The 25,591-nt window shown below is 47.8% G+C and overlaps 1 protein-coding gene across 1 annotated transcript in view; it reads left to right on the top strand.

Moving 5' to 3' along the window:
* The first annotated feature begins 624 nt into the window (after positions 1–624).
* Snx8 (sorting nexin 8) overlaps positions 625–25,591 on the top strand; it is a 50,687-nt gene continuing 25,720 nt past the window's right edge. Inside the window, exon 1 of the mRNA XM_021162987.2 lies at positions 625–723. Coding sequence (XP_021018646.1) covers positions 630–723 — 94 coding nt within the window. The 5' untranslated portion in view covers positions 625–629. The remainder of the gene's footprint in view (positions 724–25,591) is intronic.

Below are 25,591 nucleotides of genomic sequence, written 5' to 3'. Positions count from 1 at the left end.
CTCCAACAATATACAAATAAATAATAAAGGGCTAGTGATACATAGCACAGTGGTAGAGGGCCAGCTCAGCATGTGGGAGCCTATGGGAAAGGAGAATGGCCTGGTTATCTGCAAACAATTATGGAATGTTGTTTCTCATCAGTAATCTTCAGAGACCTATTATAGTCAGAAGACCTACTCTCTAGCCAAATCCCAGAAGGTACTTGAACACTGTTCTAATGTCCATAGCACTTTTCACAGGGGCTGCCCCGGGACTCACAGAGCATGTGTGAGTGGGCAAGCGAATGCAAAAATGAATGGCAGCGTAGGTCAGAGGGTGGGCAAGAAGATGAGTGACAGCTGCTGGCTAAGAGCGGGGAGGTGGGCGCGTAATGGAGGGAGGTGGCACTAAGCAGCTGGGGCGGTACTCGCGCTAGCACTCAGTCTTGGACCAGAGCTGCTGAACGCCGCCCGGGCCGCGGCCACGTGGTTGGGGCGTGGCTGGTGGGTAGGGGCGTGGCCTCACTGCTTGGGGTGAGCGGAGGGGCGTGGCGAGGTTGGCGTGGGCGTGACCACGCCGGACAAGAGCTGGCGTGGGCGGGGCTGGCCGGGCGGGCGCGGGAGGAAGTCACGTGGGCGAGCGGGCTCACATGACTGGCCGCGCGATGGACCCGCTGCCCTCGCCGGCAGTCGCTGCAGCAGCTGAGGCGGAGGCTGACGAGGAGGCGGATCCGCCGGCGACAGGTAGGGCACGCGGCCCGATGGCCCTGTGCGGAGAGCCAAGTGCTTCACACTCGGGGACCACCTGTCAGTGCCACACCTCGCCTGGCCGGGGTGGGGTGGGGGTGGACATTCTTGGGGCCAGCCTCTTCCCGCTGCTCCCTGGGACGCTGCTCTTCAGCCCTCTGTTAGCGCGCGGCCGTGAGGAGTTGAACCTGGGTCTTTTCTGACCCCACTTTGGAGACGTCGTCTAGAGAGTGGTTTATATTCATGTGTGACCATGTCCAGGGAAAGGGATGCGTCTTTGGTATAAGACTCTTTTTCCTGGGATCCCCGGCTTTGTGGACTGTGGGGACGCATCCATGTGGCCAGAGGCGCAAGGGTGGAGCTGGGCCTGGTGTGTGCCAGCCAGGTCTGGCCAAGTGTCACTGAATATGGCCATCTAGAGCATTGGTGGAAAGACAGGTTCTTCTCTTGGGACGAAGGGTTTAGGGTAGTACTTTTAACCCCAGGGGAGGGAGGATGTCAATGAACGCCTCTGAAGAATGGAGAGAAGGTGGAACTCCCCTCGGAGTTGGTCAACAGTCTTTGGGTCTTGTTGGGTAAAACATTGTATTTTTGAGGTTGTATGTTTGAGCCACCACTTAAAGTCCCTATACCTGGGCGCCTTGAGAAAGGGAGACTGATTCAGAGCTACTTATGCCTTTTAAGAATGCCTTTTTAAAAAAATATTTCTAACTGTGTGTATGTGTGTGTGTGTGTACACTGGTGCCCTTGGAGGACAGATATGCTAGATTCCCCCGAAGCCAAAGTTTCACCTGCTTGTTAGCCACACTCAGTATAGCTGCTGGGACCCAAACTCCTGTCCTCTGCAAGAGCTCTTGAGCCTGTGCTCTGAGCCCCTGCCTGACTCATAAAGCAGTTCTTTGTGGCTTGTAGCAGTGGTGATGGGTTAGAGCTCTCTTGGCAAATTTGGGATCTTCCATATTACTTCCTACAGAACTCAGCTAATGGCTGACGTTAGGAATGATTTCATCTGGATTTTTGACAGATCTTGGGCAGAGGTGTGACTTGTGTGTTAGTCACAGCCATGTAGTCCTTCACAATTGACAGGCCATCCCAGTAGCCACGTAAGTAGGAAAATGGGTTTTTCAACCTGTCACTTCCTTCTGTATGAAACTTGGCACCAAGCTGGTGATGTGGCGAAGGAGATTTTCTTCCTTCTGTGAGAAACTTACTTGGAGTGTGTCTTGGTGGAGCCTTTGGCTGGATGGACTAGAGTCAGAACACCTTTGGGAATCACTCTTGGGAAAACATATTCTTGTGTGTGTGTGTGAAGTTCTTGAGAACAGTGTGGCATGGCACAGGGATGGCAGTCAGAGGACAGCTTTGTGGAGTCACTTCTCTCTTTCCACTGTTCCTTGAGTTCTAGGGATGGAACTTGAGGTGGGTGGGCTTGTGTGTATGAATGCAGGTAGCCACTGCGACCTCTCATCTAGTCCCGAGGATGGCTTTGCTTTCAGAGGTAAAGAGCTCAGGCAGCCAACTTTCACAGGTTGATTTTCACTTCACTTCCTCTTCCTCTTCCTCCTCCTCCTCTTCCTTCTCCTCCTCTTCCTCCTCACCATTTGCCTAGTAGCCTCCACCTTCACAGTTGGCTGATTTTTGACATCTCAAAGGATTAACTAGTGTGACTTATGGATACCTAGCAGATTTCCACTTTGGCTACCCTTCAGAGCTGCCGGTAGTAGTCATGCGTAAAGTAGTGTTTGTAGTGGTTTGGAACTGCTGGGAGGAAAATGGGCTTATTGTGGTTCTCAGCACACAGATCCATGATTTGAAAGGTGAACTGTGTATACGCTGTAGGAGATTGGCCCTCAGGAGAACTGAACTTACCGTGCTGACCTGCCTGGTCTTGAGCTCGGTCAGCCTCTGTCTCCTGACTACAGGGATTAAAGGCACGTGCCACCACAATCAGCCTTATTCGTTTATTTTTGAGACAGTGTCTGCTATGTAACTCAGGTTGGCCTCAAACCCATAGTCCTCCTGTTCTCCGTATCTTGTCTTCTGGATGCTGAGATTGTAGGTACATGCTATGACACATGGCTGCACCTTGTGTGAGCAGAGGTCAGTGGTCCAGAGCAAGTTACACTTGCCGAAAACAAAGTGTCACAGCCTCCATAGCCCGTGATGGAGCGTTCACAGGCTAGCCTCCCCGTTCAGATGGTAGATAGCATCTACCTAGGCCAGCAACCCTAGGCTGACGGTTTCCATGTCTCTTTCAAGTTGCCTGGCTCCTTTTTTTGTCTGCTTCCACTATTAAGGACCCCTGTGGCCGGGCGTGGTGGCGCACGCCTTTAATCCCAGCACTCGGGAGGCAGAGGCAGGCAGATTTCTGAGTTCGAGGCCAGCCTGGTCTACAAAGTGAGTTCCAGGACAGCCAGGGCTATACAGAGAAACCCTGTCTCGAAAAACCTAAAAAAAAAAAAAAAAAAAAAAAAAAGGACCCCTGTGAATAGGGGAGTCACCCAGAAAATGAAGATTTATGTTCTTATGTTCACTTCAGCTGTTGAACAGCCTCGAATTTCACTGTAATTCCTTTTGCTGAGTAAAAGTAAGACCATCACGGGTTCTGGGACTAGGATGCAGACATCTTTGGGGTCTTATGTCGCGCTCATCACAAGAAGATATCCTAGGAGTGGAATTGCTGGCTTCTAGGATTTGCACACTTGCTGTCTTTGACTGATGGAGGGCTGGCGCCATGGCTCAGCCAGCAAAGGGACCTGCTTGGGTGTCCTATGTTTGATTCTCATATGGGAGGGATGGAGAGAGTTAAGAACATTTAATTTTGTTTTAATATCCATTATCTTGATTAGTAATGAATTTCAGTTCCTTTACCTCCTTTCCGGTGTGACTCAGTCTCTGGTTTGATTGAGTCTCTTCCTCAATGGCTCTTCACCTTATATTTGTTTTAAAGATTTATTGGTTGAGTGGTAGTGACCCCTGCCTTTAATCCCAGCACTTGGGAGGCAGAGGCAGGCAGATCTCTGAGTTCGAGGCCAGCCTGGTCTACAGAATGAGTCCTAGGACAGCCAGGGCTACACAGAGAAACCCTGTCTTTTTTTTTTTTTTTTTTAAAGATTTATTTACTATTATATGTAAGTGCACTGTAGCTGTCTTCAGACACACCAGAAGAGGGCATCAGATCTCATTACAGATGGTTGTGAGTCATCATGTGGTTGCTGGGATTTGAACTCAGAACCTTCAGAAGAGCAGTCAGTGCTCTTAACCACTGAGCCATCTCTCCAGCCCTTTTTTTTTTTTTAAATGTATACATCGTTGCTGTCTTCAGACATACCAGAAGAGGGCGTCATGTGGTTGCTGGGATTTGAACTCAGGACCTCTGGAAGAACAGTCAGTGCTCTTAACCACTGAGCCATCTCTCCAGCTCCCAAAAATTTATTTATTTTTATTTATTTGAGTACACTGTAGCTGTCTTCAGACACACCAGAAGAGTGCATTGGATCCCATTACAGATGGCTGTGAGCCACCACGTGGTTGCTGAGAATTGAACTCAGGACCTCTGGAAGAGCAGCCCATGCTCTTAACTGCTGAGCCATCTCTCCAGCCCAGAAATCCTGCCTTAAACAAAGAAACTAACGAGCAAACAGGGGCTGGTGAGATGGCTCAGTGGGTAAGAGCACCTGACTGCTCTTCCGAAGGTCCAGAGTTCAAATCCCAGCAACCACATGGTGGCTCACAACCATCCGTAACGAGATCTGGCGCCCTCTTCTGGAGTGTCTGAAGACAGCTACAGTGTACTTACATATAATAAATAAATAAATAAAATAAATTAAAAAAAATAAATAAAAAAATAACGAGCAAACAGATTTTATGTGTGTGTGCACAGACGTATGTGTCTGCCAGTGCATACTTGGAGGCCAGAAAAGGGTGTCAGATCCTTGGAGCTAGCCTTATGGACATTTGTGAGACACTATACTTGTTGTGAGGGGGCTGGGATCTGAACTCAGGTCCTCATGATTGCACGCTAAACAAACGGCTTCTCTGCTGGGATTCCATGACACGCTGCCATGCTGTGACCGGCACAGCAAGCACTTTATTGACTGAGCCACATCCCGCACTCCCTCTCTCCTTTGTGGATTTTTATATTGAAATTGTAACTGTCAAAAGTACTCTGAATGAACTGTGGTGCCAGTTTTCAGGAGGCCCAGGCGGGAGGCTCGTGAGCTTAAAAACCAACCAACCAACCATGAGCTATGTACAGACACTCTCTTCACAAGAGAGTGAAGAATACTCTCTTGTGACTAAGTGGATAAAGGCCCATACTGTCAAGCCTGACTACCTGTGCTTGGTCTCTGAAACCCTCATGATGAAAGGAGAGAGGTGAGTCTCAAAAGTTGTCCTTTAACACATGCATTGTGGCACACCTCTGTCCCCCTCCCTTGATAATAAAAAATTAATAAAAACAGTTTAAAAATTAATATATTGATCTAGGCTTGGTAGTGCATGCCTTTAATCCCAGCACTTAGAAGGCAGAGGCAGGCAGGCAGATTCCTGTGAGTTCTAGGCCAGCCAAGATTACATAGTGAGACCTGTGTTATTCTTTGCAGCAAATAAAGACATTAATATCTGTTTAACAAATAGGGGCTGGAGAGAGGACTGGGTTTTATCATCAGCACCCAGATGGCCCCTGGGTGTCTGTAACTCTAGTTCCAGGGGCTCTAGCCCTCTCTTCTGGTCTTTTTGGGAATAGCATACACATGGTGCACAGACATACAGGCAAAACACGCATACACATGAAAGAAAAGCTAGAGAAATGGTTCAACTGTAAGAGTACTTGCTGTTCTTTCAGAGGTCCCTAGTTTTGGTCACAGTACCCATATGGCTACTTAACAGTCTGAAACTTCAGTTCTAGGATATTGTGTGCCCTCTTTTGGCTCCACAGGTATGCATATGTTGCACACACACACATACACACACACACATAGAACATGCAAACACATAGCATTAAAAACAGAAAGAAGGCTGGGCGTGGTGGCACACGCCTTTAATCCCAGCACTCAGGAGGCAGAGGCAGGTGGAATTTCTGAGTTCGAGGCCAGCCTGGTCTACAAAGTGAGTTCCAGGACAGCCAGGGCTACACAGAGAAACCCTGTCTCGAAAAACCAAAAAAAAAAAAAAAACAACCCCCCCCAAAAAAAAAGCCAAAGAAAAAGACAGTGGAGCTGGGGGTGTGGTTCATTGGGAGAACATTTGTTCAGTATGCTCAAGGTCCTGGTTCCAAACTCAGCAATGTGGGACTAATAATACTGAGACTCACTGGAGCTGTTTGTTAGAATCTCATTTCAGGGCTGCTGGTTTGTGCCTGATCCAACATCTGATCTCTCTCTGTGTCTCTCTCTGTGTGTGTGTGTGTGTGTATGTGTGTGTGAGAGAGAGAGAGAGAGAGAGAGAGAGAGAGAGAAAGCATGTAAGCAATGTGTCTGTGTGAGAGAGAGAGACTGAGAGACAGACTGAGAGCGAGCGTGTAAGCACACATAAGATACAAATGAAGTGTGCACACTGTGCTGTGTGTCTCTGCCTGCCTCCTTCAGTCCTTGGGACCGCAGTGTAGTCCAGGAGAACCAGAGGAGTCTGGTCTCCATTGTGTTAACGTGGCTCCTTTGGTGGCATTCCATACATTCCAGTGGGCAGCTATCCTGTTCTCTCTGTGGTCAGGTCCCTTGGCCTTTGCTCTTCACTGCCCTGCCTCCTATTCTGCAGCTCTAGCCTGCTCTTCCTGCCCTGCCTGGGCTCACAACCCCTGACCCTCAGTTCCTTGCTTAAGTGACGCTTCCTTCTGTGGGCATTTGCACTTGTCGCAGTTCACTGAGCTGTCTCCTCAGATGTATGTAGTTGATGGTGGTTAAATCACCCCTGAAATGGCAGCTCACATTACGAGCATTCATCTTCCTGCTTTACACACTGTCATCTGAAAACTTGAGATTTTTCTTCAGATCTCAGCACCTGGAATAATACCTGATATATAGGGCCCAAATGTTTGAAGAAAACTACATATTATCATGTCTCTTAAAAGATAGCATCATCCCTTAATAGTTTATTTTAAAACATCTTTTTAGTTTTATTCATTTTTATGTGTGTGAGTGTTTTGCTGTATATACCTGTAAGCATGTGAGATATCCATCTATCTGTCTATCTCTATCCATCCATCCATCCATCCATCTATCTATCTATCTATCTCACATGCTTGTTTTGCCCAGCTTTGCTCAGTTTTACCCTCCTTCCACCCTCTCTTGCCTAGCTCCTGATTTGTCTCTGTTCTCTCTTGGCCAGTCATGTAGCTGCTTGCATGAAACCCTGGGTCTTGTCCCCAGTAATAAATAAACTGGGTGTAGTGGTGCACACTTACAATCCCAGTACCGGAGAGTTAGAGGCAGGAGAATCATAGTGTCAAGGCTAATCTTTATCTAGTTAGAAGCCAAACCTAGACTATGTGTAACCATGTTTTAACACACACACACACACAATTTGCAAGGTAAATGTATCAATCTGAAGAAAGAGGAACTAACTTCGCGTCTATTATGTAGAACTGACTTTGCCAGAATTTGCGGTTAGCAAGAAAGTGATGTATTCCGAGCAGGGGAATTCTGTTTTCATGTTACTTTTGTTTCCTAAGAAAAATGAAGCACAAACAAGACATGTTTTTCTGTGCAGTGTGCCAGGGTGGTGGGCAGAGGCCGCAGGAAGGACTGCTGTGGGCACAGCTGGGAACTGCAGGTGGGATTGGACCTAGGAGCCGTGTGGCCTCCTGAAGCTGGACTTTTCCAGCTTTCTTTACAGAATCACTAATGAATTAGAACCTGAACTAAGAGAGGTGTGGTTTGGGAGTGTGTTTGGAGGCAGATGATGGCCTGAGCTCTTGGAGAATCAGATCCAGGCTTTATTTTGATTTTAGATTAAGTTAGGCATGTGCCATCATACTGGCTTGTGAAGGACTGGGTATGAAACAAAGACCTCATACATGGTAGATGAGCACCCCAGCCCCAGCCAAGTCCCAGCGATTGAACACACTGTACTGTGCGTGCTAAGCAAGGGCTCTGACTCTGAGTGATGTCCCAGCCTTCTTTCTGTCTTTGTTGTTGTTTTATGTGCCTGCATGTGTGTGTAGACACTTGAATGTTTATGTGTATGCTCTTGTGAGTGTCTGGGTGCACATTCATGGAGGACAGGGGTTAATGTTGGCTATCTCCATCTTTTTTGTTTGTTTTCGATGGGGTCTCATTTTGTAACCTTGGCTGGCCTGGAACTCTCTATGTAGACCAGGCTAACCATAAATTCAGGGGTCCACCTGCTTCTGCCTCCTGAGTGCTGGAATTAAAGGTGCACACTATCATGCCCTTCTATACCTTATTTATTTATTTATTTATTTATTTATTTATTGGAGACACAAGTCTCTCAGTGAGTCTGGAGCTGGCTGAGTCAGCTGGACTGACTGCTAATTCCTGGGTCTCTCGTGGCCCCACCTTCCTGGTGCTGGAGTCATAGGCACACATCAGTACACTCAGCTTATTTCTTTTGTTCTTTTTTTTTTGTTTTTGTTTTTGTAATTTTTGTTTGTTTGAGACAGGGTTTCTCTGTGTAGCCCTGGCTGTCCTAGAACTCTTTCTGCAGACCAGGCTGGCCTTGAACTCACAGATCCACCTGCCTCTGCCTCCTGATTAAATGTGTGGGCTACCACCACCTGGAAAGGCTTGTTTGTTTGTTTATTTTTGAGACAAAGTCTCATGTAGCCCAGGTTGATTTCATTCTCACAGTGTAGCTGAGGATAGCATTAAATTCCTCTTGCATTCACTTTCTGAGTACAAGGATGGCAGGCATCACCCTGGCTCCTGGTTTGTATAGTGCTGGGGACTTATATCTTATATCTTTTTTTTTATTAGGTATTTTCCTCATTTACATTTCCAATGCTATCCCAAAAGCCCTCCATACCCTCCCCCTATATCTTTTTTTTTTTTTTTTGGTTTTTCGAGACAGGGTTTCTCTGTATAGCCCTGGCTGTCCTGGCACTCACTTTGTAGACCAGGCTGGCCTCGAACTCAGAAATCCACCTGCCTCTGCCTCCCGAGTGCTGGGATTAAAGGCGTGCGCCACCACGCCCGGCCCTCCCCCCTATATCTTATATCTTGTGTGCTAGGCAAGCACTCCACCAACCATCCTCCTTCCCATACGTGCAGTTATGTCATTTACCAACAATCCTCCAAGCCTGACTGTTCCTGGGAAGTGATGACTGCTGGAGTCTTATGGAGGAGTTGAAATCAGAACCGGTAACACTTAATGCTGGCGTTTTGAGGAGAATTGGCGTTTTGAGGAGATATTGCATAAGCACAGAGAACCGCTGGCGCAGACATTTTTCCAGAGACTCTAATCCCTCAGCGTCCTCCCGCAGTTCCTTGTTTCCTGTTCAGCTTACAAAGTTGTCCTCACTGTGTCCCAGATACATGCTTCATCGTCTGTTTCTTTCCGCTAATGTTTTTCTGCAGTGCTAAGTAGTTTTTATTTCTTTATTTATTTTTAAATTTGGTGGAGATTGGGTTTGTGCAGCCCAGACTGGCCTTGAACTCACTGTGTAGCTAAGAATAACCATTTGATCCCCCTGCCTGTACTTCCCATGTGTGGCGATCAGAGGCAGGTTCTACCACTCTTGGGTTTTGCAATGCTAGAACCCAGAGCATACTATGTGCCAAGCATGCCATACTTGAGCCCCCCTGAGCTCAGCTGTCGTGTGGTTTTGAAATGTTCTATTCAATAAGGTAGTATTGACTAGGTGATGGTCATACAGTCAGTGATGGAGCTCCGAATGGACTATTGTGCTACTCTGAAGAGCTTGGTGGCACACACCTTTAACCCCAACGCTTGGGAGGCAGAGGCAGGTGGTCTGTGAATTGGGTCCCTGAGACTGGAACTGGATGGAGGCTGAGGAGGAGCAGGGCAGAACAGAAGGGGTAAGGCTGGGGTCCTGTATTAGTCACTTTCTATTGCTAATGAAAACCGCCTAGGACCAAGGCATTTAGTTGAGCTTACTGTTTCCAGAGTTAGTCCATGATGGTGGAACAAAGGTGTGGTGGCAGAAGCAGCTGACAGGTCACATCTTTTTCACTTGTTGTTTTTAAAGATTTATTTATTTTATGTATGTGAGTATACTGTATCTGTCTTCAGACACACCAGAAGAGGGCATTGGATCCCATTACAGATGGTTGTGAGCCACCATGTGGTTGCTGGGAATTGAACTCAGGACCTTTGGAAGAGCAGTCAGTGCTCTTAACCACTGAGCCATCTCTCCCGCTCCTGAGAGTTCACATCTTGATCCACAACTAGGCAGCAGGGATGGACACACACACACACACACCTACCTCAAAGCATTCTCCCCACCCACCTACCCAGTGACCGATCTCCTTGAACAAGGCCACACGTGCAAATCCTTCCTAAATAGTTCCACCAGATGGGGCCCAGTTCATCAAACATGTGAGCCTCTGGGAGCCATTCTCATTCAAACCACCACAGGTCCATCTTAAGCTCTGCTCGGGTTTGGTCTACTTCTTTGGGGAGCTAGTGAAGAGGGTCTCCCCTGGAGGCTTTGCAGGTTCAGAGCTCAGCTTGGTGAGTTGGCTTAGTTCTAAGGGCTCCCTGTGGGTCTCTGGTGTGCTTCCCCTGTGGAACAGTTTAGGCCTCACTTGCAAGTGAGGAAATGACAGTACAAGGTGGTCTGTAGTAACTAGTGGCATTGGGGTCACACCAGGTGCCTGGCTCTAGTGAGGAGCCTTTTCTGACTGCCAAGGACATGGGCCTGTGTCCTTACTTCTGTGACTTCTTTAATCTGCCCCAGCTCACTGAGCAGTGTCTCACTGGAGAGGCCTGGAATCTCCCCTCACCTGGCTTCCTGATGGGGGATGGTGGCTGGGGATTGTCTTTGTATACTGCCTAAGCCCAGGTGGAATGCACCCCTCTCCTCAGAGCAGACCCATCTTAATATGATGAAAGGACACATGGAAGAAAGCACCTACTTGCTCAGCTAGCCTGTTGGCCTCTGGCTTAGGCACAGCAGTGGATCTGGCCGGCAGGCACAGGGCATGGAGGCTGATATCCAGTGGGGCTGAGTGGGGCTCTTTGGCTGGCGGCCTCTCCATAGCAAACCACCACTTCCTGAATTCTGGGAGGTACTGATCTAGTTCCCCACAGTGCATTATGGTCTCCACCGTTACCAGCTTAGCTCTGGTTAGCTCATTTTGGGGTTTCAGGATATCTCGGTGTCAGATGACAGCTACCTTGGCGTGGAAAATCTAGTCTCCACACTTGGTATTGATGTGGGTGTTGGGGAGGACCTGACTCAATAGTTCCCTTTCTGTAACACATTCCAGTTCCTTGTTATGTGGATTTTAGGGCCTTCTGATTCTGGTCAGCTATACTCTTGGGCTGTCTACGCCTCTGCCTCCAGCAGTGGAAGGCAGGTACCCATGCCTCAGCTTTCATGTTGCTATCAAAGATCAATATGGCTTATGTAAATGGATTTGCTCTTGTGGAGCTTGGCTAATTACTCCCAGTGCTTGCTGGGCATTCTCTGTTTTGCTTTTAGAGACAGGAACTTAGGTAGCCCACCTTGAACTCCTGATTGTCCTACCTCCATTTGATAATCCAGATAGGCAGCGCCTGGTTTATGCAGTGCCGGGGATGTTCTCCAGGACTTTGTAAATGCTAGGCAAGCCCTCTGCTCAACCACATAACCACGGCTTCCCTCCGTACCTTCTCTGCCCCTTGAGGCAGGCTGTCACTGTAACCCAGGCTGGCTGTGTGCCACCAGGCTTACTTCCATGGTGCCAGCTCAGGTGGGCCTTCTGTGTAGCCTCTATTTGGGCATGGATAGTCCTGAGATGTTGTGGATATTTTCACTTTGTGTCAGAAAGCCAGGGTGACTTTCCAAGTGGTTAGCCAGAGAAAGGAGAAGAAAGAAAAAAGCCCCAGACAGCAAAGCCCCCAGCAAACTGAAAACAGAGTAGAGAGAAACAAGGATAATTTTTTTGGAACTTTGAACTCACAGTGTCAGTTCTTCCAAGATTCCCAACACTGGCCAACAGCGTTGTTCCCTTTAAACTCTGGAAGGATGCCAGTGGGCTTCCCCAGGGGTGAGTGGTTCCAGGATGAGAGGCCTGCGGATTCTGAGGTACAAGTTGAAGTTTGATAACTTTTAGAAGCAGGGTCCAGTAGGCGGGCTGGGATGTGGCTCTGTTGGTAGAGTCGTTGCTTAGCATGCACAAGGCCCTGGGTTCCATTCCCAGCACCTTATAGAGTAGGTGTGGTGGTGGTGCATGCTTCTAATCTTGGCATTTGAGAGGCATTCAAGGTCATCTTGAGCTATGTAGGGACTTTGAAGCCAGCTTATGGATGTCAGACTTTGTCTCAAAAAAAAAAAAAAAAAAGAAAGAGTCTTGGTGGTTTGTGGGAAGCAGGGTCCCTTTGCCCCTGTCTGCCTCCTGCCTCTGATTTGAGTTGCAAGAGCTCATTAGAAGAATGTTTCTAGGGCTGAAGAGGTGGCTCAGCAGTTAAGAGCACTGACTGCTCTTCCAAAGGTCCTGAGTTCAAATCCCAGCAACCACATGGTGGCTCACAACCATCTGTAATGGGATCTGATGCCCTCCTCTGGTGTGTCTGAAGACAGCATCAGTGTACTTACATATAACAATAAATAAATCTTTGGGCCAGAGTGAGCAGGGCTGGAGCAAGCAGAGGTCCTGAGTTCAATTCACAGCAACTACATGATGGCTTACACCATCTGTACAGTTACAGTGTACTCATATACATAAAATAAATCTTTAAGGCCCAGTATAGTGGTGCATGCCTTTAATCCCAGCACTTGGGAGGCAGAGGCAGAGGCAGAGGCAGGTGGATTTCTGAGTTTGAGGCCAGCCTGGTCTACAGAGTGAGTTCCAGGACAGCCAGGGCTATACAGAGAAACCCGTTTCGAAAAACCAAAAAAAAAAACCCAAAAAACAACAACAAAAAAAAAAAACCTTTAAAAAGAGGAGGAGGAGGAGTAGGAGGAATGTTTCTAGTCTAGCACCTGTACATCATCACATATTCGGACACACATGTGCGGCAGGCCCGTGAGATGTTCCCCAGTGTGGTCTGTGTGCTTATACTAACTGTTGAAAGGGCTATCCACTGACCAGCTTGGAAGTGACTGTGTGAGATGGTGCATATGTGGGTTCCTACTTGTTTTGCAGACATTGTCTTACCATGTAGTCCTGGCTGGTCTGACCTCATTGTGCTGTCCTTGCTGACCTGGAAATCACAGAGCGTTCCCTGCTCTGCCTCCGAAGTGTGTGGCTCTGCCCAGCCCACCCACATGTTCATAAGCAGGGCTCAGACCCTTCCTAGTCAGTTTGTGATTTCCCGTGGAGCCAAGGACTAGTCTGCTTCAGTTTTTGTTTCTTTCTTTTGCTTGTGAGCTTTCTTTCTGATAGCTGAAACTTCTCTAATGTCCTCTTGTTTCTCTGAGTTAGAATCTCACTGTATAGCTCAGGCTGGCTCAGAACTTCTGACCTTCCTACCTCTGCCACTAAGTAAATATTTGGATTAATTTCATGGACCACCGTTCATAGTGGCAGCTTGGCTCTCTTTATTAATTTATTATTGTTATTATTATTATTATTATTATTATGGTTTTTCAAGACACGGTTTCTCTCTGTAACTTTGACTGTCCTGATGACTGTTGGCCTCTTTTCCTTTTTTCTTTTCTTTTTTTTTTTCTTCTTCTTTTTCTTCTTCTTTTTTTTAAAATATAGAATAGAGTTTATTCAGGGAATGGGGAGGGGAGTTGAGAGGATAGTAGAGGCAGAGAAAGGGGGAGAGGAGGAGTAGAAGAGTAGAGTGGTAGAGGCCATAAGCACTTGGAGGGGGGGGAGGGGAATGGGGAGAGGGGGAAGGGGCGAGGTGACAGAGTGGGAGCAGGAAGGCAAGAGCAAGAGACTTCTTTTCTTTCTTCCTTTCTCTCTTTCTCTTTCTTTCTTTCTTTCTTTCTTTCTTTCTTTCTTTCTTTCTTTCTTTCTTTTAAAATTATTTATTCTGTGCACAGTGTTCTGCCTGCGTATGTGCTGTATACTGGAAGAGGGCACCAGATCCCATTTTCGATGGTTGTGAGCCATCATGTGGTTGCTGTGAGTTAAACTTAGGACCTCTGGAAGAGCAGTCAATGTGCTTAAGCTCTGAGCTCTCTCTCCAGTCTAATTGGCCTGTTTTTCAATTTTTTTATAATTATATCTATACTTGTCAGGTGGTTCCAGCACTTGGGAAGTAGAGGCAGGCAGATCTCTGAGTTTGAGGCCAGTGTGGTCTACAGTTCTAGAACAAAAATATTATTGTGTGTGTGTGAGAAGGAGTCCTCTGGCCTCCATGCGCATGTGACCTGAACCCAGGTTGTCTGGGATAGTCTTAACCCTGAGCTGTGTCTCAGCTCCTTTAAGGTTCTTAACATTTACATCTGTGGTTCCTTTTCTATTGCTTTTTCAAGACATTGGCTCAGGAATGCTTTGAGCTTGCTGTGTAGCCCAGGCTGGCTATGAACTGAGGTCTTTTTCCTTTCGCCTTCTAGTTGCTGGTGTCATAGTGTGAGCCACCACACTCAGCTGTGATAATCTTTTTGTTTTTGTTCTTTTGAAACAGGGTTTCTCTGTGTAGCCCTGGCTGTCCTGAAACTCATTCAGTAGACCAGGCTAGCCTTGAACTCAGAGATCCTCTACTTACCAAGTGCTGGGATTAAAGGCATGGTGATTGATCAAGATTTCTCCTCCCCTCCTCCCCCCTCCCCTCTCTGTGTATGTGTGTACATACATGTGGGTATAAAGACCAAAGGTTGACAATGGGTGTCTTCTATAGTTAATCTTTACCTTAATTTTTGAGTCAAGCTTTTACTAAACCTAGAGATTACCTGATTTGGCTAGACTGCCTGGCCAGCGAGCCCAAGGGACCCTCCTGGCTCTGCCTCTTCAGTGTTTGATTATAGGCATGCACTATTATGCTTTTTATGTTAATTTTGGGGCATTGAACTTGGGTCCTCACACTTGTATGGCAAGCACTTTACTGACTGAGCCATCCCCACAGCCCTGTGATCTACTATTTTCTACTGCGTGTGCTGTTGAGGGTGGGGGTCTGGCTGGGTGCTAATTAAAGTTCTTTCTGGATGCATACGCTGTGCTGGTTTCATGTTTGGTGGTCTTAGGGAGTCAAAGGTTTTGATTTGGGGGAAAACCATGAACAGGGCAGATGAAGGAGGACTCAAGAAGACTTGGGGCTGGGATTGGGCTCAGAAGATAATGTGCTTGCTTAGGTTGTGTGAGGCCTTGGGTCCCATTTCTAGCTAGCACTGCATTAAACCAGGTGTGGTGGATCAGGTGTGGCAATCGCAGCATCGAGGAGGCAGAGGATCAGGACTTCAAGGCCGTCTTTGGCTACACAGGGAGTTTGAGATTAGCCCTCTTTATTTTTTTTGTCAAAAAACCTGAGAGACTCAGCCTAATGTTGAAAACTATAAGGAGGATCAGTAATCCATCTCAGAGTAGTGTTTGAGCCGAGTTTTCAAGATTTGGATCAGATCTCTACACTAATAAGCACTAGCAGGCTAGGATGGCCCACAAGGTTTGTCCATATTTTGTTCCCAAGTAAAGACATTGAGCCACGGCTCCACTCTCTGTAGCTTAGCTCTCTATGTTGAACACTGTAACATTACATCACCAGGGTTCTTTCTTATGTGCCTTTGGCAAAATGAATATGGCTGACCTACTGCAGGGGCTTATGGTGCAGGAGGAAGGGTCCCACCAGCACGAGGCGTTGTCTCAGGGTTCACCACTGTTGTGTCTGTTGCTCATCATCCTTGTCAGCAGCTTTTGTTGCTGCTGCTCACTCAGGCATAGTTCCCATCGCTTGCAAGTAAATGTTGGTGCTGGAAGGATGTGCAGTTGTTACCATGGTAACACACAGTTTCTACTCTTTGCTTAAGTTTATGACTTTGTTCTCATTCATCCAGCAGGTGTTAATTGTGCATCTGCTATGGACTGGACATCTTTCTTTTAATCAAACACACACACACACACACACACACTGTTGTGGCTAGAGAGATGGCTCAGTGGTTGAGAGCACTGGCTGCTCTTTAGGTGAGTGGAGTTAAGTTCCCAGAACCAAATGGCAGCAATAAAAGTCTTTAGCTCCAATTCTAGGGGATCCAACACCCTCTAGTGACCTTGGGCACTGCAGACACGACGTGGTGCACAGATGTACATGGAAACAAATACACACCTAAAATAAAGTTTTTAAAATGTTTTGTTCATGTGTGTACACCTGTTTGTGTCTGCAGCTGCATGGGCATGGTTTGTGCATGTGCACATGCTTGTCTGCATGTGCATATGTGTACCAGCTCTTGTTCTCAGGGGTCACATCCTTTCCTCCCCCCACCCCCTTGGGACATGGTCTCACTGACTCAGAGATCACCCGAAAGCCCCCAGGAACCCTCCCATCTCAGCCTCTCCAGCATGTGCTGCCTCACCCGCCATTTCCCCCTCAATGCTGGAGAGCAAGTTCAGGCCCTTATTCTTGCAGGAAGCACTTCACTGACTGAACCATCTCTACAGCTGGTTTCCCTCACCCCACTCCTTTTCAGTATTGGGGTCAAATAATCTGTTGTTTTGGCTAATCTAGCTAGCCACCTTGCTCTGAGGGAATTGCCCGGCTTCCTAGACAAGGGAGTTATGGTGGCAGGCCTGTGTGGGCACTTGGCATTTACATGTTCTGGAGATCTGAACTCATATTCTTACGCTTCTGAGGCAAGTGCTTTATCCATAGAGCCACATTCTCAGCCCCTGCCATTGTTCTCAATTCCTAGGATAGTGTCTGAACACGGTGAATACAGACCACTTTGCAGAGCTTATGGTCTCATGAGAACCACACAGCAGTCAGGAGATGTGATAAGCAAAAATTTACCTTAGGATGTGTTTAGGGGCCTTGATGTTGCAAACCACAGCCGTCACCAATAAAAATGCCACAGAAAGTAATGCTCACAGGGTCCTGAGGAGGGTAGGAAGTTGGTGCAGCCATGTAGGGGTTGGGTGAGGGGCAGGGTGAGCCTTCTGGGCAGAGGAGACAGTGCCAAGGCCTGGGTCTCAGGTAGCCCAGGCTGGTCTGGGACTCCTGCTGGATGGCTCACCCTTGGTTGGTGGGTGCTGGGATGGAACCCAAGGCTTCGCACATGCTAGGCAAGCACTCGACACACTGAGCCACATGCCAGCCTGGTTTCTTCTTTTAACATAATGAGGGGTCCCCACCACCACTGTGTTTCAGGAGAGTACTTGGTTCTTCTATGCACAGGGTCTTTGAGGACGTCTTGTCTAATACTTGGAATCTGGCATCAATCCCATGGGCAGAAAAACAAGTTTGTGATTCCATAGGCTCTCTTGAGCACGGAGTGCAATCACAGCAGAATGTGTTCTTTTTGAGGCTGTTCATGCCCTCTATAGTTGTGGAGACCACTAGATAGGTCTGGCTAAGTGAGGCTCAATGACGTCCCCTGTTGTGAAGACGATGTCTTCATAGGCAGGTGGGGTGCTGTATTAATTCCACATGGACAAAAGGATTGCAGTAAACACTAGCTACTCAAGAGTTGGAGTAGAGCCTGGAGATTTAAAAAAAAAAAAAACAGATTTATTTATGTATACAGTGTTTTGCCTGAATGTATGCCTGAAGCCCAGAAAAGGGTACCAGATCTCATTATAGATGGTTAAGAGCCACCATCTGGTTGCTGGGAGTTGAATTCAAAACCAAATGCTCTTAACCTCTGAGCCAGCTCTCCAGCTCCTGCCTGGGGATCTTATGAATGAAACCTTGTGTGAAAACAAAAAGTAAAAATGGGGATGAGGGGTGTGGCTCAGTGGTAGAGCCCCTGCCTAGAATCCCCCAGTGAGGGGCTGGGGCATGGCTCAGTGGTAGGGCACTAGCCTACCATCTGTGAGCCCCTGTGCTCAATTTTTAGTAAAGAAAAGACTATAAGTTAGTTGATTGTAAGTTTTGAAAGAGGTATATGTTTTTCAGACTGAGGGAAAGAGGACAGTAAATACTGAACATTGGCCCAAGTGGGAGGCAGCTGGGCCTGTTGCTTGAGGGGGTGTAGATTGGCTGAGTCACTTTGGAAAACTGGAAATATTTACTAAAATGAGCATATGCAAGTGCTGTGATCAGCACATACACTCACGCCTGTGTTATGTATCCAACAGAAGTGCATGCAACATATGTCCACAAAAAGCCATGTTCTGGAACATTCTCAGTAGTGCCATGTGTCATAGATTGGCAGTGGAACCACCAAGATGCCCAAACAGGCATTGAGCGAGTGTGTACAGTGGGCCATAACTGCATGGCAGGACCCATGGACAGGCTGCATCCTGTGTGTGTGAGCTGTGAGCATCAAGCTCAGGGAGGAGGTTGGCTCCTGGGGTTTGACTTCACTGTAGAAGATAGACTAGGCCAGCCTGTGAGGGATGTGTCCCACAGTGATGAAGTGTTAGCCTGTTTTCCTACTTTACAAAACAAAACCACACAGCGTCTCTCTTTCTTTCTTGCCTTTGCTAGCCTTGTACTCTATGTAGATGAGACTGGTCTTCAACTCAGGGATCCATTGGCCTGCCACTGCTTCCAGGGATTGAAGATATGTGTCATTCCCCAACTACTGCCTGGCAACGTTTGTTTGTTTTGTTTGGGGACATTTGAGAATCCACTTGCCTCAGCCTCCCAAGTGCTGGAATTACAGGCATGTGCTGCCTGCCATCCTCGGCCTCTTTTCTATGGTTTTGGGTGTTTGAAATATTTTGTGGTTAGAACAACCATAGAGACGTTTCAAAGGTATTTAGCAAAAAACTACTGAGCAGACAATGAAAAAGAGTTACTAGTGAGTGGCTAGGGATTTAGGTGGTTTTGTTGTTTTGCAGAAAATTTGAAAATGTGTTCTCTAGACATATGGAAACACTCGATGTTTGAATAGCAGTCCATATGGAGCAGTGCAGACTTGGGATGGGGAAGTTAGCAGTCTCCATAGACTGCCGGGTGGAGCTGGAAGTCATCAGGAAGGCTATGAAAGGGCTTCCTTTTTTCCTTCCATGCAGTGCTGGACCTGGGACCCAGGCCTCTGGCTGTGCAGGCAAGCTTTCTCACAGCTCTGCTTTTTTTGAGATTAGGTCTTATTATCTGTATGCTGCAGACTGGCCTCAGGCTCCTGGACTCACAAGTCCTCCTGCCTCAGCCTCTGGACTGCAGGTTCCTTTATGTACAGTGTTTAAAGCTGGCTGTGAGGCAGCCAGGGTTGAGGGTCACAGTGCTTGCCTAGCATGCAGGGCTCTGGGTTTTAGCCCCAGCTGCGGAACAGACAGAAACAGGAGAGGGGTGCCGTTAGGTAGCACCCACACAGAAGTGGGGGGCCTGTCCTAGTCAGGAAAGAACCTGGGCTGGAGCCTGTGCCCTCTAGATGGAAGGCTACTGCTTCCTGAATCTCAGGGGCATCCTGGTGTCTCCTGGCTCCAGAGTTGCTGAATTGTCATTTCTGAAGCTGCGGTCAAGATAAGGATGAGGAAACGAGGAAACTTCTGCTCCCATTTCCTGAGGACAACTTGTTTATTTCAGAACTCTACTCAGAGGTTTCTGTTTATTTTAATTTTATTAAAGCTAAAGGAAATGTTTATACGTGTGAATATTTTGTCAACAAGTTTGAGTGCTCACTGGGTACCTGTAGAAGCAAGCAAGGCGAGTTGGATCCTTTGGAACTTCAGTTACAAGTGGTTGTTAGTCATCTGGGTGCTGGGAATTGACCTTGTGACACTGTTAACGGTTGACCCATTCAGTTTTCCAGTCCTTCAGAGAGAACTTGCTAATCAAAAGTGTAAACAGTTTCACGAGCTTGAGAAGGAATCCTCATGCTGAGTACTGAGCGCATCTCTCACTCTGTTACCTTCCTTTCCCCCATCCCCTGTCCATCCATACAGGATCTGGCTTTGTGGCTAAGGTTGGTGTTAAACTCTGCATTTTTCAGTGCGAGCACTTGACTGCTGTCCCATGCCCCAGCCCGCACTGGGCGAGTCTAGCTAAGTGCTCTGTTGCTCAGCTTTCTCTTTACTTGTGGGGACAGTTTCTCTCATTAAGTTACCTGGGTTGCTCTTGAACTCACTCTGTGGCCTAGTCAGGACTTAAACTTGCCATCCTCCTGCCTTAGTGGTTTCAGTGCAGGGGTCACAGATAGGAACCACCACATCAGGCTCCTCCATTTCATTTCTTGTTCATGCAGTTGTACTCTGACACGCTGCTGTTTGTTTTTCCCAGTCTGGAAAACTAAGACCCATAGAAACATTTAGGAGCGTCACTGTCACATGTTGGGGTGTGTGTAGGCATGGTCTTAACTTACACCTGTCTGTCCCTGACACTGCTTCTCAGTCTGTGTATGGCCTTGAGGCCAGCAGACCAACCATGCCTAGTAATTTATGTGGCATGCTCATCCTAGGCCTGCAGGCTAGGAATCTCTAGGTGCTTGGGGAATGAGTGGGGGCAGCTCTATGTGTGTAAACAAGCCTGCTAGGTTGCTGTCTGTCACTGACCTTCTTCATCCTCCTGTGGTGGTGAACTGACAGCTGAGGCTTGCCTCGTAGAGTTGTAGAATACGGAGCTTGGAGTCTACAGGAAGGGGCAGTAGATTCCTTCGGCCACCAAGCCAAAAGATCCTCACAAGCTCTTTGAGAAAGAACATCAAGTGTCCTGTTGGCCAGTGTGCCTTCCTCCGGGGAAGACATAGGTACTAGGACCTTCTTAGTCTGGTTATTTTTGAGATAGGATCTATGTAGGCCTGGCTATCCTGGAACTCGCTATATAGACCAGACTGGCTTATACTCACAGAGACCCGCCTGTCTGTGCCTCCCAAATGCTGGGATTGAACACCTTTGCCACCATGCCCAGCCCAGACATAGGAGCTACTGTTTGCTGTTGGGAGGGTACTGGCCGGCCAAAAGAGTGATACCATCTAAGCCCAGCTCGCTAAACCAGTTGAGTTTATTGGGGTTAGTTACAGGAGCACAGGCAATTCATGGACTGCAGCAGCAAGTCCTGGTCATCATTTAGGATCCTGGAGAGGGACAGGCGCTGCCTCTTTCTCATGTGGGTCTCAGACAGCAGTGGTTAGGTTCAGCCTACAGGAAGCAACCACGTGGCACCTGGCATGGTTGTAAGAGAGCTTTCCATGGTGAAGGATGCCTCTGTGTGTGTGTGTGTGTGTGTGGTGTTTGATTACTTTTGTTGTCTTTGAGACAAGGTCTCTATGTAGTCAAGGCTGGCCTCAAATTCACTTTGTAGCTCAGGCTGGCCAGCAACTCATAAAGCTCTTAGCTTTAGCCTCCTAGGTGCTGGAATTATAGGTGTGACTACCGTGCCTGGTTGGTGTCATCCATTACTTTTTCTGTCAGTGAGTGGGTGGGTAACTGACTTGGAGAATCACAGCATCTTGAGTTTTGCTTGTTGCCTGTGGAGGGCATTAATTTAGTACTGAATATTGAATTGAAGGTTTTGTGTATGTTAGGCATGTGTTCTACCACTGAGCCACGCCTCCAGCCCCTCACTGTGGGATTCTAGACAGGGGCTCTACCACTGAGCCACGCCCCCAGCCCCTCACTGGGGGATTCTAGGCAGGGGCTCTACCACTGAGCCACGCCCCCAGCCCCTCACTGGGGGATTCTAGGCAGGGGCTCTACCACTGAGCCAGGCCCCCAGCCCCTAACTGGGGATTCTAGGCAGGGGCTCTACCACTGAGCCACGCCCCCAGCCCCTCACTGGGGGATTCTAGACAGGGGCTCTACCACTGAGCCACACCTCAGCCCCTCATTGGGGGATTCTAGGCAGGGGCTCTACCACTGAGCCACGCCCCAGCCCCTCACTGGGGGATTCTAGCAAGCATTCTACCAGAGCTACATTTCCCAGCCTACTTTTTACTTTCTGAGATAGGATTGGCCTTGAACTTGTGATCTTTCTGATTGAGCTTCTTCCCAAGCAGTTCACCTCACATGCACCAGTCATGGTTCTGGCGGAACATTTTCAGCTTTTGTTGGTGGCTTCCCAACTGGAGAGTAATGAATCTGGAAGGAAGTCGGTGGTGCTTATTGAGTGTTCTGTTCTCCTCACCAGCTGTTCTCAGCTCCGCTGTGTCATTTAATTCTGAGGCACTGCTGCCAGCTGAGAGCCCCACAGGAAAGCAGTTCGTTCTAGAATGGTCAAAGCAGGGAGCATGTGAAGTTGGTAGGACCTGTGTAGGGGACGCTGGAGGGACTGCAAGAATTCTTGCTGTGTTCTGCGTAAGTGGTATAGACCCACTGGTGGTAAGGGCTCTGCTGTCTGTCTGTCTGTCTCTCTCTCTGTCTGTCTGTCTCTCTCTGTCTCTGTCTCTCTCTCTCTTTCTCTGTGTGTGGTGTGTGTGTGTTGATATTGGGTCTTGCGGTTGGTCAAAATCTTGCTGGCCTCAAAAATCTGAATTCTCCTTCCTCTGCTTCCTGAGTTCCGGGATTATAGGCATGTGCCACTGTGCTTATTACCTCTTAGAATTTTCTAAATTACATTTATCTATTTGTTTATGGCAGAGGAACACTTGTGCCTCTGTGCACATGTGGCAGTCAGGGGACAGCTTGAGGGTGTTCACTCCCAGGTGCTCAGGCTTGGCAGCAAGTGCTTCTACCTGCCCCACCAGCTTCCACTGACTCTCTTTTTTTTTTTTTTTTTTTTTTTTTTTCCTTTTTTTCTTTTCGAGACAGGGTTTCTCTGTAGCCCTGGCTGTCCTGGAACTGACACTGTAGACCAGGCTGGCCTTGAACTCAGAAATCTGCCTGTCTCTGCCTCCCAAGTGCTGGGATTAAAGCATGCACCACCACTGCCCCGCCATGCCTGACTCTTTACGTCCAGTTTACAAGCGACAAATACTGTGCTCAGGTTGGTCTCTCACTGGCCCACATACCCACTGGAATATGGAGGCTGCCTTCCGCCAGATGTCTCTCTTCGGAGCTTGCCTTTGCCTTTCAGTGCCTCAGCCTGGCTGGTTTTTCATCTCCTCTGTTTTATTTCTGTGGGACTGGGATAGTACACAATGCTTCTCGGTCTCAGGTGACCATGGATGCAGAAAACGGTAAGGGTTAAGATGCTCATCGCTCATCCCAAAGAATCCAGATCCTTCTTCTTCCTGTCCTTGCTGCTTCGTGTAGTCTACCTGTGTCCAAAACAAAGTTTCTTTTTTTGCTCTGCCACATTTGGGTATGGAGCCCAGGGTGGAGCCTTGGCTCATACCTGTCCCTCTGCCTTGGAAGTGCTGGAATTACAACTGTGCACTTCTTTTTTTTTTTTTTTTTTCATTTAAAGTTTCCTTTGAGGGTCTGGAGACCAGCTCCACAGTTGAGTGCCTACTGCTTTTGCAGAGAACCCATGTGGTGGCTCACAACAATGCTGGGATTAAGTGCCTGTGCCACCACACCCAGCGAGCCCCTGAATTTAGCAAATGAATACCTGGGGTCATACTGTGTTGTGGTTGGTGCCTCAGAAGAAAGCTGTGAGGGCATCTGGGGCTTTTCCTTCATAAACTGTGGCTTTAAGATTTGCATTCCCTCCCTCTTTACTCTTAGTCTCCTCGTGTGTGTGTGTGTGTGTGTGTGTGTGTGTGTGTGTGTGTGTAGACACAGAGGAGTGTAACTTGGGTGTTGGTAGTGTTCTTCCGGTTCTTCCACCTTGACATTTTTTTAAAGATGTGTATTTATTGTGTGTTGCGTGTTCGTGTGTGGAGGTGAGAGCACAACTTTCAGGAGTCAACTTTTTCCTGCAGTGTGGATTCTGTGTGGTGGCCTGTGCCTGGACCTCCTGGCCATTTTGCCAGTCCCCAGCCCTGTATGTATGTATGTATTTATTTATTTATATTTTCATAGATTTATTTTTTTTTATGTGTGATTGCCTGTGTACCATGTGTATGCCTGGTGACTATGCAGGCCAGAAGAGGGCATTAGGTGTGTTATGAGCCACCATGTGGGTGCTGGGAACCAAACCCAGGTTCTCTGCAAGATCAAGTGTTCATCAGAGTCACCTCTCTAGTCCCAAGTATCCGTTTTTTTGTTTGTTTGTTTTGAGGGTTTGTAAGTGTATATGATTGTGTGTGTGTGTGTGTATACGTGCATGCCAGTGGGCAGCCTCTGATATCTGATTCTCAGAAGCAATGTCTTAGTCAGGTTTCATTGCTCTGAAGAAACACCATGACCCAGGCCACTCTTATAAAGGACAACATTTAATTGGGTCTGGCATTGAGTTTCAGAGATTCAGTCCATTATCATCATGGCGGGAAGCTTGACATTTTTGCAGGCAGACATGGTACTGGAGGAGCCAAGAGTTCAAACTTGATCCAAAGGCAGCCAGGAGAAGACTGAAATTCCACACTGGGTGGAGATTGAGAATAGAAGACTTCAAAGCCCACCACCATAGTGACAGACTTCCTCCAGTAAGGCCACACCCACTCCAAAAAGGTCACATCTCCTAATAGTGCCACTCTTTCAAACACATAAGTCAGTGTGGAACAGATGTATTCAAACCACTGTGTACTTCACTTGAGATAGGGTCTCTCGTTAGCCTAGCACTGGATGATTGGCCTACAATCAACCCCAAGGTCCTTCTGTGCCTTGCCAGCTCTGGGGTTATTAGTGTGCTGTCAGACTTAACCTGCAGTCATGTGTCCTGGGGATGGAAGTTAGGTTCCTGTGTGGACATGGCAAGTACTGACTGGGCTGTTTCCCTCCTGCTCTCTATTGTTTGTTTGTTTGTTTTTTGATGTGCATACACTGAGGCTCTCTTCAGACACCCCAGAAGAGGGCATCAGATCCCATTACAGATGGTTGTGAGCCACCATGTGGTTGCTGGGAATTGAACTCAGGACCTCTGGAAGAACAGTCAGTGTCTTAACCACTAAGCCATCTCTCCAGCCCCTTGTTTTGTTTTTTTGAGACAGGGTTTCTCCTTGTCGCCCTGGCTGTACACTAGGTTGGCCTTGAACTCAGAGATCCACCTGCCTCTGTCTCCTCAGTGGAGTGCTGAGATTAAAGGTGTGCGGCACCACTGCCCTGCAGGGACTCTTGCTCCGGAGTGTGCCCAGGGTGACCTGCGGGCACCCCCACACCTGGCTTTCCAGGGTGTTTGAGAGAAGCCAGGGGTCAAGGTGCTGTTTGTGCTTTAGAAGAGGTTTAGAGATCAGACTTTCAGAGTCTGCTGTGTTCAAAGTTCGAATTCTTCAACCACATGTGACCCCTTGCTCATTATTACTGAGGTCTCAGGCTGTCTGAGAGAGAGGACTGCCTTATCTTCATCTTTGAGGAAATCATGAAGATAAATACATGCTTAATAGAGAACTTTGAAAAAGATTCAGCTGTGCACGGTAGCTCACAACCCTGATCCCAGCACCTGGGGGCCAAGACTGGTGGGTATTTGTTGAGTTTACGGTCAGAGTGGTCTATCTTTTGGTTTCCTGCCAGCCAGGGGTAAGGCAGTGGGGTCTGGAAAAAAAAATCTCTTAATAGAGACCTTTGTTGCCCTTCTGCTGTGTCCCGGGCTGGCCGTGGACTTGAGGCAGGCTGTGGTTGCCCTGCCTCTGCTTCCCAGATTCTGGGATTGTGGGCATGTTTTTATATTATTATTATTTTTCATGTGCGTTATTTTGTTTTGTTTTTTGAGATCAAGTCTCCTTATGTTGTCAGGCTGGTCTGGAAATGAGGCTCCTCCTGCCTCAGCCTCTTGAGTG

The sequence above is a fragment of the Mus caroli genome, unplaced genomic scaffold (assembly GCF_978045245.1).
Source record: "Mus caroli unplaced genomic scaffold, Mus_caroli_1 scaffold_4, whole genome shotgun sequence".
Classification (NCBI taxonomy): domain Eukaryota; kingdom Metazoa; phylum Chordata; class Mammalia; order Rodentia; family Muridae; genus Mus; species Mus caroli.
The sequence above is the reverse complement of the archived record's forward strand: the minus strand, read 5'-3'. Positions and strand labels throughout refer to the sequence as shown.